Source organism: Pollachius pollachius, assembly GCF_949987615.1.
Source record: "Pollachius pollachius genome assembly, chromosome: 3".
NCBI lineage: Eukaryota > Metazoa > Chordata > Actinopteri > Gadiformes > Gadidae > Pollachius > Pollachius pollachius.
The window spans coordinates 20803931-20823102 of record NC_136936.1 but is presented as its reverse complement, the minus strand read 5'-3'; the positions used below and the strand labels follow the sequence as shown (position 1 = coordinate 20823102).

Genomic DNA, 19172 nt, shown 5'->3' with positions numbered 1-19172 from the left:
TTGAAATCTGCCAAAAGGACCGTAGCATGGATAGAGAACAAAAAGCTAATTTTCTCACCAGAAGACCGCCACAAGCTAGCGGGCAGGGGCTTTTTTGCTGTACTTCACAGTACTGATTGATACCTGCAGTGACACCGCACTCCAACTTCATGCCTCAAAAGGAGCTAATTAGTGGAACGAGATATCCAATTACATCATGGCCTTAAGGATGTGAACACTAGTGCTGAAATTATATTCAACCCTGTGCTCCAAACAGACACGCAACGCGAGGGAACGAGAAAGAGTGAAGAAAGTAGGATATCAGGACTGCTGATATTAATTTCCTCGACCCTCTATGTGGAATGTTGGAATTGTCACTTGAGGTTTTAGATTTATGAACTACAGTACTTGTTATATAACATTGACAGAACTGTGTCACATCAGACTATGGTCTGCAGGAGGGGCATGTGATCTCCATTGATGATGTCATACATTTACTAGTTTGAGCACAAAATAGTGATGTAAGCCAACATTAGGTAGTTTAATGTGCATAGTGTATACTCTTTTATCATACACATTCTGCAAATAAATGGCCAGCCTATTTTCTTTTTCTTTGCTACTTCAAAAATATATATTTTGATTGATCACTTCATCATAACGGTCTTGAAACTGACAGAGAATAAGCTTATTGTCACCCGTCACCTGAGCTTTTTCTTTTATGATGTAGCCGGACATTTTTGGTAACCAGTAAATCATGCTAGCAAACATGAAAGCCTGGTGGGAACCCTGTATGATACACGAGGCTCGTGTGTGTCTAATTCTTCTCTGCGTCCCCCATCCTCCTCTGGGCTGATTGGAGGTGATTAAATAAAAGCCATGGCTATGTTTTTCACGGACCCGGTCCCTTCCTTTGCTAACCTTTAGTAAATGCAATTATCCCTCATAATACTATGGGACGAAGGAGCCAGTGATGGGGGTGGGGTGGCTGGGAGCCTGCTCAGGGGACAGGCTGAGGAGCTGAAAATGATGGGTATAGGGCACACTTCAAACAGCACAACATATGGAGGAACGGGGTAGCTCTGTGTACAAGATATTACGTAGCAAGGACAGAAAAAACATTCCTCATGTTCATTTTATTCTTACAGGCACTGCTCCATACCAGTCTAATATATATATATATTTGTAACACATAACATGGCAGTAGAGTTATACAGTTAAATAACAGGAGGACGATTTACATCCCTTTTAAGGATTTAAAAGTGATTCCAAGCAATTGGATGAATTCAAGTCTAAAAGTCTGTGGGGAATAATCAATAATCAGTGAAGACGACTCACTGATATCAGGGGCTGGCAAGATGCGGGCGGCCCGGACTGGACCATGGCGGACAGAGAACAGCTCCTGGGCCTCCCCGGTCAACTAGATGGAAGTGGAACGTCATTATTATCTCAAAAACAGGTACATAGTTAGAGCTTTGATGAATTAGACCAAGATAATCAAGTCATGTCAATTGTATTTATAACAGAAAACCGAGTAGTAGCATAAAGGGCTTAACAGATTTCATTCCATGAATCCAGTTAAAATAAATATATACATTGTGTATAAAAATGTGGATAGATACATCAGTTTGTGTAGTGTAACAATGACCTGAAATCCACTGCATGAATTGCATTCAATTCATGGAATTACAAATTTGACACAGGTTCATCAGATTCACTTGTCTTTTGGGAGATTGTGAAATAATTATTTGAAATAGGATTCGAAAAGTTATCAGCAGATATTTATCAAAATCATGTCTATATTAAAAATATATTGAGTATAAATGATAATAGAAAATCTACGCCGGGGAACATATTCGTCTCAATGCCCAAATCTCTAGGACATAACAGAAACCAAAAGGGTGACATTTAATAAAGCTTTCGCGTCCCATGAACACCGACTCCAATGCATGACGCATGATAGAGAGCAATGCAGTCAGACACCACCAACTTGAGCCAGCTGGCTCTAAACTGGACCCATACTCCAGATTTCGGTTCTGATTAGTTCTAAACATTATAAAATAATATGGCTCATCTGCACTGTGATAGTACATGCCGTTATGGGAATGGATCAAGGGATGGATAAGATAATACAGTTTATTTCCTTATTGCCTCAGTTTCTTTCCAAATTTACAAACATTTGCAGGGAAACAGATTGACCGATAACGAAACAGACTGGTACGGTAAATACGGCTGGACTTGTTGATTTATACATTGCAACATAAGTGCACTTCCCAGCAATGACGGCAGGAGTTCACCTCGACACATTTGTGAAGCTTTGGAATTATACTTCGATTTATTGACGCTAAAGACAGAGGTCACTGCATTTCCTGTCTTTATCGCAGTGGAAATAACGACAAAGCCTTTTAATGGTCATTGTATCAGCTGTCCTAGTTGAAGGCTTCAGAGAGATGAGATGATATTAAGTCAGTGTACTATGTCTCCTGGCAAGGTCTGGCACATGTAATGGCACATTGTTTTAAGCGCTGAATGCCCCACTTTTGTTGCTTTTTATGCGTTAAATAACAGTGAAAACGTACATTGTCACATTATCAGGGCTCTAATCTGTGAGTTTTAAGTCCTTAAACCCATCTGAGGGGATGATCGCTCTTTTGCGCAATTAGTAGCCTTTTCAAAGTGGCGGATTTGAGGCTATGTTTTTATTAAAAGTGCTCAGATCACAGTAGCACTAGATTAACAGTGGATACACAAGCAGGTTAAGAGAGCAAATGATCCTTGGGAGTGAAACAGGGCAGAGCGGGAGGGAGGTTGGGATTCCAACACAGGCAAATAAAGAGCATGGTGCGTGTGTGCGTGTGTGTGTGAATAATGGACCTCAGCCATATGAAGTGAGATGGGCTGGGGGTGGGGATAATGCGGCGGGTTATTGTGCATTACACAGCCGCTCATCCTCGCCTTACAGCGCTGTGTGTGACATGGGCTATGGGCATAACACTTTCTCTGTTACATTAGATTATTCCACCAGGGGCCGGAAGGACCAGAACTCAGATGTATTTATTAATTGTATTATTTTTTATTTGTCGATCTTATTTATTTATTTTCATAATATATACAATCATTATTATTATTTTTTGTATTCATTTTGCTACCATTTCAAATAAATGCATAAGATTAAAGTAACAACTACTACTTCTACTCATAGTACTAGAGGCAATAGTACCAATATGCCACATTTTGGAAACTATTTTCAGCTGAAGAATAATATTTTCTTATTGTTGGAATCGAGTGTCTGCTCCAGTGTTTTAATCTTTTAAAAAAAATTAATGATCTTAGCTCTGAGTCAATGATATCTGGGCCATTTTCACATTTAGCACTCAGTATGAGCTGTGGGGACATATTGAGGTGCTGGACATGGCAGGTCAACTGCTTAACAGACGGCATAAAGTGCTGCAGGATCTAAAAGTACTGGGGATAAATGCAATTGACTTCTGTGGTGGAAAGCTAAAAAAAATTAAACAAAAGGATTATAGAGCTCAGCATGGTGTCAGGTCCTTTACAGAAGTATTTGCCGCCAATGCACTGCTCTCATACACACGGTTGAGTCAAGTTTGTGGTGTCACTGTGTCTGAGAGAGAGAGAGAGAGAGAGAGAGAGAGAGAGAGAGAGAGAGAGAGAGAGAGAGAGAGAGAGAGAGAGAGAGAGAGAGAGAGAGAGAGAGAGAGAGAGAGAGAGAGAGAGAGAGAGATAGATCTGTAGCTATGGGATAAAGTAAGCATCAGGCTTGGTCACAAGGCTTTATTTTCCCATTCTCAAATGCACTATAGAAACTAACTTAGAATCAGGGCAATGAGGGATAAATTATGAGAGAGCTACCTTTGGGATGCCCCTGTTCTTTTTTGTGTTTCATATCAAATATACACATTAATGTGTTACATATTAAATTTTCATTTTAAATGTTCATTTTTAATTTTAAAGATGTTTTTTAATACAAAAAAATGTCTAATAAACAGAGAAGCACATTATCTAGCAGCTGAACATTTTTATGGATAAAAGTGTATTTTAAAGAAATAACGTCTTAAAAGCTGTTAGTTTCATTATAATGCCTTTACTGACAAACAATTATCCTGCAGTAATCCCTTACCTTATAAAACACAGAGTTTACACACACACACACACACACACACACACACACACACACACACACACACACACACACACACACACACACACCTCAACCATGATCTGGAGTAACCAACCCGTGTCTCAATTTAAGGAGTGGGTGAGTGCCGTTCGAACAAGCGTGCATGTGCATGTGCACCCTGGTCCGGGCCATTACAGAGGGTGTTGGCTTAGCAACTGTCACAAACACTTCACGGCCACTCAAAAGCCAGAGAGCAGGGCACTTTCATCGCTTACTTTAAACACTGTGAAGAAAGAAAAGAAAAAAAGAATCTAAAACGCACCCTAAAATATCCTATAAACGTCAAAATCTTGAAGCAAGACAAAGATAGTGTGTGATAGGAGGGCGGTGGTTGCCGAGTGAAGGATCGGTGTGGAGGTAAACCCAAAGCCGAAAAGGGTTGAGAACTTATTGAACTACATAACTGGGTGTCTAATGTAAAGCCCAGCCCGCCCAAAAATAACAAATGTAAAAAAAAAAAGCTGTGAAGAATGTATTGTACATAGCCACATCACACCAAGCAGTCTGTGTGTGTGTGTGTGTGTGTGTGTGTGTGTGTGTGTGTGTGTGTGTGTGTGTGTGTGTGTGTGTGTGTGTGTGTGTGTGTGTGTGTGTGTGTGTGTGTCTCGGGGGCGAGTCTCTCTCCCCATGGCCTGTGGATGTTTATAAAGCAACTGATTAAGGACGTTGGTCTGTTTAGATTTCACAGGATGTATGTGAAGTTTGCAAGTTTCAGTGATGGCCTCTATATGAAAGGGGATACTCTATGAGCTCGGGCTTCACAGTATTGTGGGTTATTCGTCACGTTGCCGAGCTGACAAAATCCTCTAATGATTTTCCAGGACTTTGTAAAAAAAGAAAAAAATAACCCTGCATTACACCACCACTTTTTCTCACAAAAGTTCCTAGAAAAGTCTTTGAACCCATAATTCAATTTTATGCACTACTTTTGATTGATAACGTACAAAGTTACACAAATAAATGTAACACATTGAGAGAGCCATCCCATAAAAGAATACATGGGATAATTTTGAGCCAAAATTTGTATATTATTTATACATATTTAAAAATATCTATTATGACTACATTGATTACATATCCTGTATGACATTATTTCGTCCCGCAATGCCATTCTAGGCATACAATAGAGTTCTCCGTTTCCTATTCAATGGCTAAATAAAGTCATGACGTAAGTAGCGATTAAGTGTTCATACGCTGGTCGACATCGAACTCTAGTGGACATTCAGGGACATTGCAGCTGTTATCAGCTCATGAACAAGTGTTCAGCTGTGAGCGTTTTTCATAAAATTGGAATTGGTTTGATGACTTAATAGGCAAATTTTAGGAATGAACAATATACATATTTGGGAAAGAACAGCATTAAACATTTCAGACAAATATTTTGAAAGAAAATCTGAAATATCCATGTAACTGAATAATAATGAAATTTATAATTATTCATGATACATATTGGCTCAATACTGGTTTTGAAGGCAAGTGTTTGTTGCAAGGTCCCATTGCAGAATGATAACAAACGCATAGATCTGTATGTGTTAAGCTACTTGCGCTCCATTCTCCACGCGAGCACTTGCAGATTTCACTGGAGAATGTCTCTTATTGTCTTTTTATTGTCATAGATATCATCATGATTGCCCTATCCTTTAATTTATTTATGACTTATTTATTAAGTCCCTGACAAGACTAGCCATCTACTTTTTCCAAGTAAAATTCCTTGTTTTTATTCTGTGAAAACTTGGTGAAAATAAACCTGATTCTGATCGAGAAAAGTGATATTATCATGCTTACTCGTCATTCACCCATTTCTTGCAGCGATCAAAGGAGGTTGTCTTGTCATGATTTTATGCAAAATTATGATTTAGTCTTCTATGTAATTTTGAATAAGATAATCAAACGGTAAAGCTACACTTAAATTTAACACATTTATTTCTAGGGAAAGAAAAATGTAAAGATGAATAGTGACTCTGCTTTTCCAATACATGACCAACCATACATTTTGGAGATTAAGAAACAAATTACTTTGCATTCCTATTTAATAGTAGTCCAGTGCAAATGTAGATGCATGAAAGAGTCAGTGAATCCAAAATTTTGAAATTGTTTTTTTTTTACATTGTAATATGTTTTATGATCGTCAAAATAGTTGACTATGAATTGCATGCAAGCATAGGCGTCGATTACGCCAGGGACGCTGGGGATGCGTCCCCACCAGATTTTGTCCAGATTCATTTTGTACCCATCACTTAAATATTAATTGAGTTGAATTGTTATGGATTATTACACGGGTCTTCTCAATGCCATGGAACGCTCCGTTCACTTGCATGGGCTCAACTTCCGGCGGTGAATTATATTTGATAATTCCCCGTTGCTAAGTATAATTGACTGCTGTCAAGGAAAACAAAGGACTTTTTGCCTCTAATGACATCTTTGGTATCACTCCTCAAGTAGTCCGGTAACTTTTCAACCCCAGCGTCTTCGGTTGCTAAGCGACGTCAACGTCTTTGGCGGACTATTTCTCTGCTGATCAACACTACGAATGCTGGTAACAAATAAATTGCAAAAAGACACACCATGTGAAGTTATTTTTCGCTCTGGCAAGTAGCCGTGCAATAAGCAGGATAATGTATAGAACGTCGCCGGTCATTATCGAAAATAAGCCCCTTCAGGGCGAAGCAAGACACCTTCGCTGCGCGTCGGTGTCCTGTTCGCCCTGTCGGGGCTTATTTTCCCGATAATGACCGGCGTTCTATACATTATCTATTACTTATTACAAGGCTCTTCTCAATGCTGTAGACTGCTCCATTCACTTGCACGGGTCTTCCTAACGTTCAGCTGTCAATTATTTTTGTTTATTACACAGCTCTTCTCAATGCAGTGGAATGCTCAACGACTTTGGCGGACTATTTCTCTGCTGATCAACGCTACGAATGATAACAAATACATTGGAAAAAGACACACTGTGTGAAGTTATTTTTTCGATCTGGCAAGTAGCCATTACTAATAATACCAATACTCTTTGGCTGGGAGGATGAGGCATCAGACAATCAAGTCATTTTAGCCTGAATACATAGGTAAAAAGCACCAGAGCAGGTTGCTAGTACCATGGACAGTATCAGAATGATAACCTGTTGAACTAAATGGATGTGGTAGGCTACACCACGGGGTGCAACTGCAGACCACTGCCACATAAATAAAGCTAAGACGCAAATTATTGCATAAGATTTGCTGGTGCTGTGGCGAGGTCTTATGTGTTTTTTGCACTCAAATGGTCGGCTGGTTTAACTTGCAATTGATAGTTGGTGGAGTCAGTCTCTTGTTGACACAAAGTGACTTTTGGTCATTCTTGCTTTGCTTGAATTCTGGAATAATTGTGTGGGGGGGAGTGCATGAGTTTTGGTCAGAATGCCTGTTGTAGGCTAGTTTGATGGAATGCGTGTTGTGATTGAGAACAGCCAGCTCATGATGTGATACAGCGTTCTGCTGTGCAACAAATATTTTTTTCTTTTTCAATCTTGACGGCTTTTGTAGTGCTGTGTGTAGCCACACGTTTGGCCCTTCTGAACTTAAACACGCAGTTAATATCATTTCCTAGCTCCTCTTGTTTATGTTCTTAGCTTAGCCATGTCATGTCATCAACATTGGATACATGGAGCAGAACATAGTGGGTCATATGTCCGATGCTTTTTGGAAACGTTTTCTTCATAAAACATGCCAGACAGATTTTGCATACATTTTATTCCTTAGTAATTAGCTACATGGGTATGTAGTCTTTCAGAACCTTTCATTACCGGCACTAAAGAGAGAAAAAAGAGTGCATCCTCATTGTACCCAGCACTTCTGAAACTGCACTTCCGAATGCAACTTTGTCCCCAGCACATTTCAAACCAAACTGACGCCCATGCATACAAGTCAACATGTATGCCAATTAATCACGTTACAAAAATAAAAATTGTGATTTAGAAAAAAAGGAGCAAAAGCCTATGTTTTTGCCTTATCCTCAAAACTCTATGCAAACGTTCCAGTCTGCTGCGAATGCAGGTGGCGTTATCTTCGTGACATCACGAAAAAGAACACCACTGACCTGATTGGACATGATCATCATTCTATCATGTCCAGTAGGCTTATCCTGCAGAATGCATGATTTTAGTGTTGATAGTCTAATACTAGGTGGAACTATTCTACATTCCTTTGGCACATCATAGCAGTATTTTTTTTGGTCTAGAGAAATGTATTGACAAGGCTGATAAATTAATCTGTCAGAAGGAACTGGGATGCTCCATTGATATATGATATTTTCAGTGGGGTGTAGGAGTGGGAGTGAATAAGTGGTCGTATATTTGAAATTGTTTTGCTCGCCTTGTCATACATTGACAAAAATGATATATATATTTCTCAAAGGAATGCATGAAAACATAGCGATCAACTTTTTACAATAGTCTTTAGCAAAATAAAAAACACCTTTAAAACTAGGGAACCAATGAATTTTGCATTGTTCGTGTTGCGCCATTTGCGACGCAGCCAATGCCTGGCGAGACAATCTCATCAATATGTGTCTATACATTGACTTAGTATGTAATTGTTCTTTTCAGTGTTACTCTAATTCCACCTGAAACAGTGGGTTTACTGGCTCTTTAACACCTACAATTCTTACCCAAATCAAATCATTAACTTAATCAAATGCCCCACGGTGAAGCACGGGTAAGCCGAATTTTACCAGAACATCTCAATCCTATTTTATGTCTGGTGAAACCTTGTCCAACCTGATAGACTGGAAAATTCAATCAATAATATTGACATGTTTCTCTCCACCCCTCATATAAAGCATACAACAGGATATGAAACTGCATATAGGACATTAGGATATAAAAACGACATGTTACAGTTCATCTCTGCATTATTGAGATATCATTGATTAAAGTTTTTGTAAAATGTTAGAAGGCATGAACTAGGCTATTCCTGGGCACTGATCACTCACCGATATGCTCCAGACCTGCATCCCATCGGTGTAGCCAATCATGAGGCAGAGAGGAGGCTCTGTAGTTCCACTGTGCATCTCCTTGAACACAGGGTTACGGGCTGTGTCTGTCCAAAGAGGTGAAGAACACACAAACACATCATATCCCACAATTTTTTCTGATTATTGTCAATTGATATTGTATACAGAATAATTTGTGTGTTTTTGTTCCAACAGCCAAGGCAAGAAAGTTGTCGTGAGTCTCAAAAAATATCATGTAAAGCAGAAGGGATCAAAATATTAGTCTGCATCAAATCCATCAAAATGGATGGACAAAAGCATACATAGGAGAACTACGCAATTATAGAATCAAGCAGAAAATCATGAAGCAGTATTTTTCAGAACAGGCGATTCAAAACAACTAACGAAACGAAATATTTTGGAGGTCCCATTTCCAATCATGGTCAGTCCACGTGTATGCAGGTCAGTCAAATAATGTTTTGCTGGCCAAAACTGAATGACGTTTTCGGGTCTGAATGATCTGAAATAAACAAACATTACAAAAAACCCAAATGTCTTTTTCTCACTACTCCTAGTTAACCTGTGATAACCCATTATTATCTGTGTTTCCACTGCTGTGTACATCCTAATGTGCCAAAGTAACCTTGTGATTTAAGAGACTAGGCTGCACCAGACAAAAACCATAAATGTAATAACAAAGGTGGAGTTAAATGATATGGTCTATCTCACTCGATGTCAACATGTTCTTTTGCATATGTACATATTGATCAAATATATCAAATAAAATACATCACATATTGTACAAATATTTCAGAAAAACTAAAAGGGCAAATGCTAATTATCCATAACTGTATTGGCTAACATTAGATATCTGGGATCTCCGTAATGTCACCCTGAGGGCAATCTGTGCTTATGCTCAAGAACAAAGTCCACATCGACGTTGCTCATGCATTTGAATTCAGCGGCAAATCATATTTTTCTCTTTGCATTCAGCTTGCCTTGATCAAACACAGTTTCAATGCATTTTTATCGAGCTGAGGCTTTTATTTAGAAAAGATGAATGCCAGTGTTAGCGTATAGGTGTTTCTTCCAAACGAGGGAAAAACGTTATGCATATTGTTTGTTGAGCACCTGGCTGATCAGGGCACACAGTTTGTCAGTGATCAGTCAGTGCATCCAACTGTACCCCGACAGAGATATATTGTTTCACCTTCTTCTGACAAATGTACTTATTGTAAGTCACTTTGGATAAAGGCTACTACTATGCCCCTATCTACTAAATGCCCTAAATCTTAATGTAACTTTTTGGAGCTACAGTGCCAAATAAATGTGTTGAAAGAGGGACAGATGTGCTTAATCAGTCTTCTTCAATCTTTGGTACTGCACTACTACATGGGATTTTACCATTGATGAAGACAAATGTACAATAATAGAAGGCAATATATTTATATAGTATCAATAGAAATCTGTGAATTCCATCATATATGTGTAATGTTTTCCATTCTTTTTGTTCATTTGTGTTTGCTATGAAACACACTGGGAGCATAAGCAGAATTGCTGACTGTTTCTTTCCAGTGTTCCCCAACGGACAAGCACTTTACAAGTCCTCTGATATGATGAGGAAAATTGTATGTAAGAACAATCTTACCATTGACGTCAGCTTTCTCAAATCGCACCCAAATGATTTTCTCTTTTTCGTCAGTCGGAGGCGCTCCTGTGTATGCCTGAATGAATACCGATTGAAATAGTGCAGAAATATTGAGAAAACAATTGTCATGATGGCAAATGCCATTCCCCAAATCCCGTAGCTTTGCTTGTGAAGTATAAAAGTTACCTGCGGAACGACATCTTGCAAGAACGTCACCACGCTTTCCATGTAGGACTGCTCCCTAATAATATACATGTATTTTCATTACAGGTAGCCACACAGAAAAGTGTCAAAACAGTTTCCTTAGTTGTAGATGAATATAGATTGTTTCTTAAAAAAATTATGGATTTTCTGAGCATAGGCCACTGATGATGTTGATGATAAATATTTAGATGAATCGTATGCATTTCTCTCTGTTGGGACTGTATCGTTATTTGGCTCCTGAGACCCTGAATGGAATTACATCTTGGCTTATCTCTGTATGGATTTCCTCCAAACGTCTAAAGCAGAGCTAATTTCAGTTTAAGCTAACTGAAGACCCTTTTAGCTTAATCCTACTCACTTATTGTTTGTATGTCCTGGCACTTCTGGTACACTTATTGTATGTTGTTCATCCTTGCACTTAAAAATAGTATTGATCATTGTATACAGCTAACTTTATTGTATACAGGGTAAAAGGTTATCCTAGCAATTGTAAGTGTTTGGCACTTGTTTCTATGAACATCTTTACTGTACCGATAGCGATATATTGTTATTTCTCTTTCTTCTAACAAATGTAATTATTCACTTTGGAAGTCGTTTTGAATAACAGCGTTTGCTAAATGCCCTAAATGTAAATGTGAATGCAAGACCCTCAGTGTGTGTGTGTATGTGTGTGTAAATAATATGACTTTGACCAGTGACCCATTCAAAATGTTTGGCTGACTTTACATTGTTAAGGATACCCCCATGTTATTAGTGAACCGGTGAGGTAGGCACGAAAAATGTATGTCCATCAAACCGCAAGGAATGTATCTGGGAAGTACTTATCCACATGAATAATTTAGATTCAGTTCCTACAGATATGCAATATAAGTGTACTAACACTGATCTCAAGTGAGACACAGACACTTGACACTAACACAAACAGTTAAAGGGAGCAAACCTTAAAACACACAAATGCACTTTAGGCTGTAAACAAACAAAATAAACGATTGAACTAAAGGGGATAACATATTGAGTAGAGAAACTGTTGCAGATAGAACTGACATGATAGAACATGAAGGCATACATCCTATCTAAACAGCTGCTTCAACACAGGGTTTCGATGGAAAATATAAATGAAGAAAACTCTACTTACGTGGCAGCTTGAGCTCGCACCACAACTCCTCCAGCGCAGCGACTTGGTCTGCGTGGGGAGTCAGATGCCATGCTGGCTTGTATTTTGTTTATCCTAAATTAAGGACAAAAAGATGACATATTTAAATCTAAGCATTTTATGTGATAAGAGGGGAAACCAAATAGAAGTTTAAGATGAATCTGCTATGAATACTTTTAAGCAGGTTTTCAAAGAGAAGTTCTGACTGAAGGCATTGTCATTGTTGGAAGTTGTAGAATAGTAAATTCAGGGTAAGTTGCAGTATAGTAAGCTCAGGGTTAGACTATATTTATCTTAATTCATAATCTAGTGCTTAGGTTTCCTTTGGGTCACCAAATGTATTGCATGCAATAAAACACATGTGCTCCTATACCAACATAAACTTCCAATTGAACAACAATGTAAAATAAGCACCAAAAAGTAAACAACGTACAAGTGAATTTAAAGATGGTATAATGCAAGACAACGTACTGCTCATTATTACCAGCAACCGATTAGCCAACCACCCTTTAAGCTATGAGAAGACTTGTGGGGAGTTGTCATAACCCAAAACGGTGTACGTTATCAGGGTTATCATTGTGATGTTGGAAAGCTTCTCTGGACAACAAGGCTACATTGCTACATTAGCCACTTAACGCTTAGTATGTGTGCCTAATGCAAGCAGCTGAAACACCAAACAGTGAATATTAATCAGCAATGAGTGCAAATTACCCTTCCGTTATCTGACCCAATTCCCTGTATTAACTTTAGTTTGATAATCATTGCATTAACCTAGCAAGATGGAACAGCTAGCCACGTTCAGTTTACCCCAATTGCTCGCAAAGCATCAAAATAGCAGTCACACGTGAAGTAATTGAATTATAGTCTTTCAAGGATAAATTACGAACCGATATGCTCTTTGTTAATGGTTGCCTTCGTTGTCGTATTAATTTGGTAGATCCAGGGAGCTCTGTTGTAAAACGTAAACACAGTCGCCAGGGTTTGCGGAAGTGTTGTGTTTAGTTAAAAGCCAATCAGAACTCCAAATCAGACAAGTAGGCGGGTCTTAAAAATACGGGACCTATCAAACGACGACTGAAACTGTTGGCCAAACACAACAACAAACAAGACACACACACACACACACACACACACACACACACACACACACACACACACACACACACACACACACACACACACACACGCACACACGTACACGCACACGCATACGCACACGCACAGGAAGACGCACACGCAGACACACACAAGCAAACACACTCACACACTCGCACACGCACACACAGACAATCCAAAAGATTATAAATTAAATAAGAAATAATAAATGTCTTTGCATTCTGTAGATTACCCTGAAGACCTACTAGTGAATTAATATGTGAAAGCATATATATATATATATATATATATATATATATATATATATATATATATATATATATATATATATATATATATATATATCACTATGATATCATGATCTTCAACATCACTGAAAAACCACATCCAAAAGTTACATTTTTCAGGTCATAATCATGCACTTCTGAACACCTTTCGAGCACCTCTGAAAAGTGCTTTAAAGTAAATTCTGAAAACAAAAACTATTCTTCCAGAGATGGAGAAGGATCTTAATTCACTTGAGCTCGGTCAGGGACTCTGCGGAAGGTGAAGGTACCTCTGACACCGGGTCTGTCTTCTTTCTGTCTTCTAGTCCGTAGTCCGGGTCATGACCTTATCACAGATGGACTTGATGGACTAGACTACACTGTTACATGGTGCAGACTGGACCCAGTCTAAACATCGTTATTTGCGATTGTGTATTTAGTGTTGCTTAAAAGAGATGGAAATCAGGCTGCATTGCAGGCCTCTGAAGGGCAGGGACCGCTTCTTACATGAGTTGAGGGAGCGCCTGAGTTAGGCTGCAGTCTAACTGCTATTTGCGCTCAATTGTCCTTTCTTTGCTTTGTTATAGGGCTGTTGTTGATGACCATCAGCCACCATGTCAACCAACACATTACCATCAGTGACTAGCCCACGATCGTTCCGTGACCATCATGATGGCGGTGGTGGGGTGCACACTGAGGAGGATGAGGAGGGCGAGAGATGAGTCTAGTCCTACTCATCTCTCTCCCTAGTCTTGATAGGTGTGCTGTAAAGTTAGTTAGATGAATACAGTGTAAATCATTAGGGCGTTACAGGGCCCTTTGGGTGCCGGCAGACACACAGAAGCAACAGAAACCAGACAACACAATCCTCCTGGCAGCAGACCTTGGTCTGGACCAAAATTGACAATTTTGTTTTGTAGTCCAGTCCTTTCGACCAGGGGTGCTCAAGAGGGCTATGCAGTCGGTGGGGCACATTTTGCAGCAGCTGCTTAAAGGGCCTGTCTTATTTTGGCCCACGATTCTTCCACGCCTCCCTTGTGTTTTGTCTTATCCATTTTGGCTTCCTTTTCTTCCAAGGTGCGCCGTTTAAGGATGGCATGGAAAAGTGCTCTGTCAGCTAGATGGCCATTCCAGCCCTGATCCCCTGTTACCATCACAGTGACTATCCTACAACCGCCACAGTGACCATCACAATGCCATCCTACATCTATAACAGTGACCATCACAGGGACTATCAAACTGCCATCATAAAAGATAACAGTGACCATCACAGTGACCACCACAGTGACCATCACAGTGACCATCACAGTGGCCATCTTACAACCGTTAGAGTGACCATCCTACCACTTTAACAGTGCCCATCATAGTGCCCATCACAGTGATATCAAACAACGATAACAGTGACCATCACAGTGACATCCCAATCAATATCAGTGACCTTCACATTGACAATAACACTGACCATAAAAGTGACTATCACTGTGACATCCTATATCCACAAAGGTGACCATCCTACAACGGTAACAGTGACCATCACAGTGACCATCCTACAACGGTAACAGCGACCATCACAGTGACCATCCTACAACGGTAACAGTGACCATCACAGTGACCATCCTACAACGGTAACAGCAACCATCACAGTGAAGATGCCTCCTTTAGATGAAAAATGCATCACTGACCTCCGTCAGGGACTTTGTGCAGGGTGAGGTACCTCTGACACCGGCTCTGTGTCTTTCACTCACAGCACTTCTTAAAGTCTACCTTGTAGTCTGCTAAACTCTTTGGGACAATTCTCCATTGTAGATGGACAGGATAAACTGGACTACACTGTGCCTCCTATGGCTCACTTCATGGTACGGATTGGATCCCGTCTCAACATTGTCATTTGTGACCAGCCCAAGACTATCAGAAGATGACCATCCTACAACAATGATAATGACCATCCTACAACCATGATAATGACCATCCTACAACCCTAACAGTGACCATCCTACAACCATGATAATGCCCATCCTACAACCATGATAATGACCATCCTACAACCCTAACAGTGACCATCCTACAACCATGATAATGCCCATCCTACAACCATGATAATGACCATCCTACAACCATAATCATGACCATCCTACAACCATGATAATGACCATCCTACAACCATGATAATGACCACCCTACAACCCTAACAGTGACCATCATACAACCATGATAATGCCCATCCTACAACCATGATAATGACCATCCTACAACCATAATAATGACCATCCTACAACCATGATAATGACCATCCTACAACCATGATAATGACCACACTACAACCCTAACAGTGACCATCCTACAACCATGATAATGCCCATCCTACAACCATGATAATGACCATCCTACAACCATGATAATGACCATCCTACAACCATGATAATGACCATCCTACAACCCTAACAGTGACCATCCTACAACCATAACAGTCACCATCCTACTATTATAACAGCTACCAAAACAGTGACCATCCTACAACGGTAACAGTGACCATCACAGTGACCATCCTACAACGGTAACAGCAACCATCACAGTGAAGATGCCTCCTTTAGATGAAAAATGCATCACTGACCTCCGTCAGGGACTTTGTGGAGGGTGAGGTACCTCTGACACCGGCTCTGTGTCTTTCACTCACAGCACTTCTTAAAGTCTACCTTGTAGTCTGCTAAACTCTTTGGGACAATTCTCCATTGTAGATGGACAGGATAAACTGGACTACACTGTGCCTCCTATGGCTCACTTCATGGTACGGATTGGATCCCGTCTCAACATTGTCATTTGTGACCAGCCCAAGACTATCAGAAGATGACCATCCTACAACAATGATAATGACCATCCTACAACCATGATAATGACCATCCTACAACCCTAACAGTGACCATCCTACAACCATGATAATGCCCATCCTACAACCATGATAATGACCATCCTACAACCCTAACAGTGACCATCCTACAACCATGATAATGCCCATCCTACAACCATGATAATGACCATCCTACAACCATAATCATGACCATCCTACAACCATGATAATGACCATCCTACAACCATGATAATGACCACCCTACAACCCTAACAGTGACCATCATACAACCATGATAATGCCCATCCTACAACCATGATAATGACCATCCTACAACCATAATAATGACCATCCTACAACCATGATAATGACCATCCTACAACCATGATAATGACCACACTACAACCCTAACAGTGACCATCCTACAACCATGATAATGCCCATCCTACAACCATGATAATGACCATCCTACAACCATGATAATGACCATCCTACAACCATGATAATGACCATCCTACAAGCCTAACAGTGACCATCCTACAACCATAACAGTCACCATCCTACTATTATAACAGCTACCAAAACAGTTGGTGGTTACAAATAAATTGGTTGGCTATGATTCTCAATCAAGATTGTTGTTGTAATGTGAGATAAGGAGTCCTTTATCTCACATGTCTTGACACAGAAACACATTAAAATAAAAATAAATAGCGCAGGGGATCCAACCATTTGGGATGGTTGGATCAGCCTAACAACTGTGACAGTCCACTGGGTAGGATGGTAGGTTGTTGCATCGATCATACAGCTACTTGGAATAGTCCAAATTGAAGACGAGCAACCAAATCCTACTCAGTAGTTATAAAAAGCAAATAGATTTAGACGGAGGGCTGAAATGTCATGACTCCATCAGGCCAAGTGGATATAGGACACACAATATAGGCCCTATGGTAGGGCCCAGGGAGGCAAAGGGGATCGTGAAAGTCTATTCATACACCTCATTCTTCTTCAATAGGAATGGGAATCTGACAAGGTCCTACAGCATTAGAGGGCTTGGAACTGTAATGGATTTGGTCATGTCAATAAACAGTTTGCACATTTCGAAGACAGAGTACACATTTTAACGTAACTGTTCTTAAATTGTTACAGTTTTTATGTATTCATTTACTCTGTATGTCTCTCTCTTCCTCCTCCACAGTAATCTCGGATCTCTTATTTGTGAGAATTCATCCATGGCAACTGTCTTTCGCATACAATACACTTCCGTTCTTTTACTCTTTGACTCTACAAAAGCTATCCTGTGGTTACATAGAATATATTGATTTGTATTTTACATATATTTCCTTTGACACTAACCCCTTGTGTTAAGTGCTTTCGAGACATCTCTAACACATACACATAAACAGCAACACACAAAAGGGAACCCATCATCCATGAGGCATTGTGATGTAATTACTCTTCATTTGATGTGAAAAATTATTCAAACCCAATGAGACGGAAAGTGTTCTGCAGTCTATCACAGGAACTGGCATTGTTTACTTCCCTCCAGCACATCATTTGCTTTATCTCACACTCACAATTATTCTCACTGTCTTGCTGTCATACATATTCCACTACAGTGTATCACAAGCCTCATTTAACCAAATAGAAAAGTGTGTGTGTGTGCGTGTGTGTGTGTGTGTGTGTGTGTGTGTGTGTGTGTGTTTGTGTGTGTGTGTGTGAGTGTGTGTGTGTGTGTGTGTATGTATGTGTGTGTGGGTATGTGCTTTGTTTGTTTGTGTGGGTGTCTTTTTTTGTGTGCGTGCGTGTGTGTGTCTTTGTTTGTATGTGTGCATGTAGTCCTGTGTGTGTTTTTGTGTGTGTGTGTATGTGTGTGTGTGTGTGTGTGTGTGTCTTTGTGTGTGTCTGCTTATGTTTCCGTGCATGCATGCATTTATCTTTATCTTTACCATGGTAAAAAAAATGTTTAGGATTGTAATTTCTTTTCAAGGTTCAAGATCAAGATTTTTCATTCCAAGATGTCTGTCAGTAGATATTTTTATAAGCTCTGGGCCAGCTGGATTGATTGATTAATGTATTTATTAATTCATTCTTTAATTAATTTATCAATTCATTATCCACTCATGTTGATATTGATACCACTAGGGGAAAAGCTATATGAGCAGTTTTGCTAAGTAACTGTATGTAGGGCCTACCTGATAATATGACCTTAAAAATTACTTGAAACAGTGTTGCAGTAGGCTGTATAAACAGATTGCAAATGCATTAAATATATATATTACTTCAAATCTGCCAGATATTGACATTAAAATTATGATTTATTAAATAATACTTATAAGCGAATAGGATTATAATCACAAACCAATGTATGCTGGCACCAGTGCATCCACCTGTCGGTCTGGTCTCATCCTGTAGTTCTGCTCTTTTGCCACCTGATGGCAGTATGACTCTAATGCTAGAAACTCAGCTGATGCCTCTTCCTTTGTTCGCATGCCAGTTTCTCTTCTCTGCAGCCTTTTTACTGCCAACATATATGAAAGAAGTGAGAGGGAGAAAGGGAGAGAAAAATGTATCCCCGGGTTAGAATAAATAGCCTTTCACAGCTAATTTAATTGACTATTTTGTACAAAATCGAGGTAATTCCGCTTCAGCAGCAATAGCAATAGCAAACAAGAATAGCATTACCTCGGCAATCAGTTACCACACACATGCCCACACACATGCACACACACACTGACACACACACTGACACACACACTAAAACAGACACACACACACACACACACACACACACACA

General features: G+C 39.7%; 1 protein-coding gene across 1 annotated transcript in view; it reads right to left on the bottom strand.

Moving 5' to 3' along the window:
• The window catches only part of bcas3 (BCAS3 microtubule associated cell migration factor), a 211016-nt gene extending 197880 nt beyond the window's left edge, over nucleotides 1–13136 (bottom strand). Inside the window, exons 1-6 of the mRNA XM_079733370.1 lie at nucleotides 13039–13136; nucleotides 12134–12226; nucleotides 10981–11035; nucleotides 10795–10870; nucleotides 9147–9253; nucleotides 1315–1396 (exon numbers count right to left, since the gene is read on the bottom strand). Of these exons, the coding sequence (XP_079589496.1) occupies nucleotides 1315–1396; nucleotides 9147–9253; nucleotides 10795–10870; nucleotides 10981–11035; nucleotides 12134–12204 (391 nt within the window). The 5' untranslated portion in view covers nucleotides 12205–12226; nucleotides 13039–13136. The remainder of the gene's footprint in view (nucleotides 1–1314; nucleotides 1397–9146; nucleotides 9254–10794; nucleotides 10871–10980; nucleotides 11036–12133; nucleotides 12227–13038) is intronic.
• Between the last annotated feature and the right edge of the window lie 6036 nt (nucleotides 13137–19172).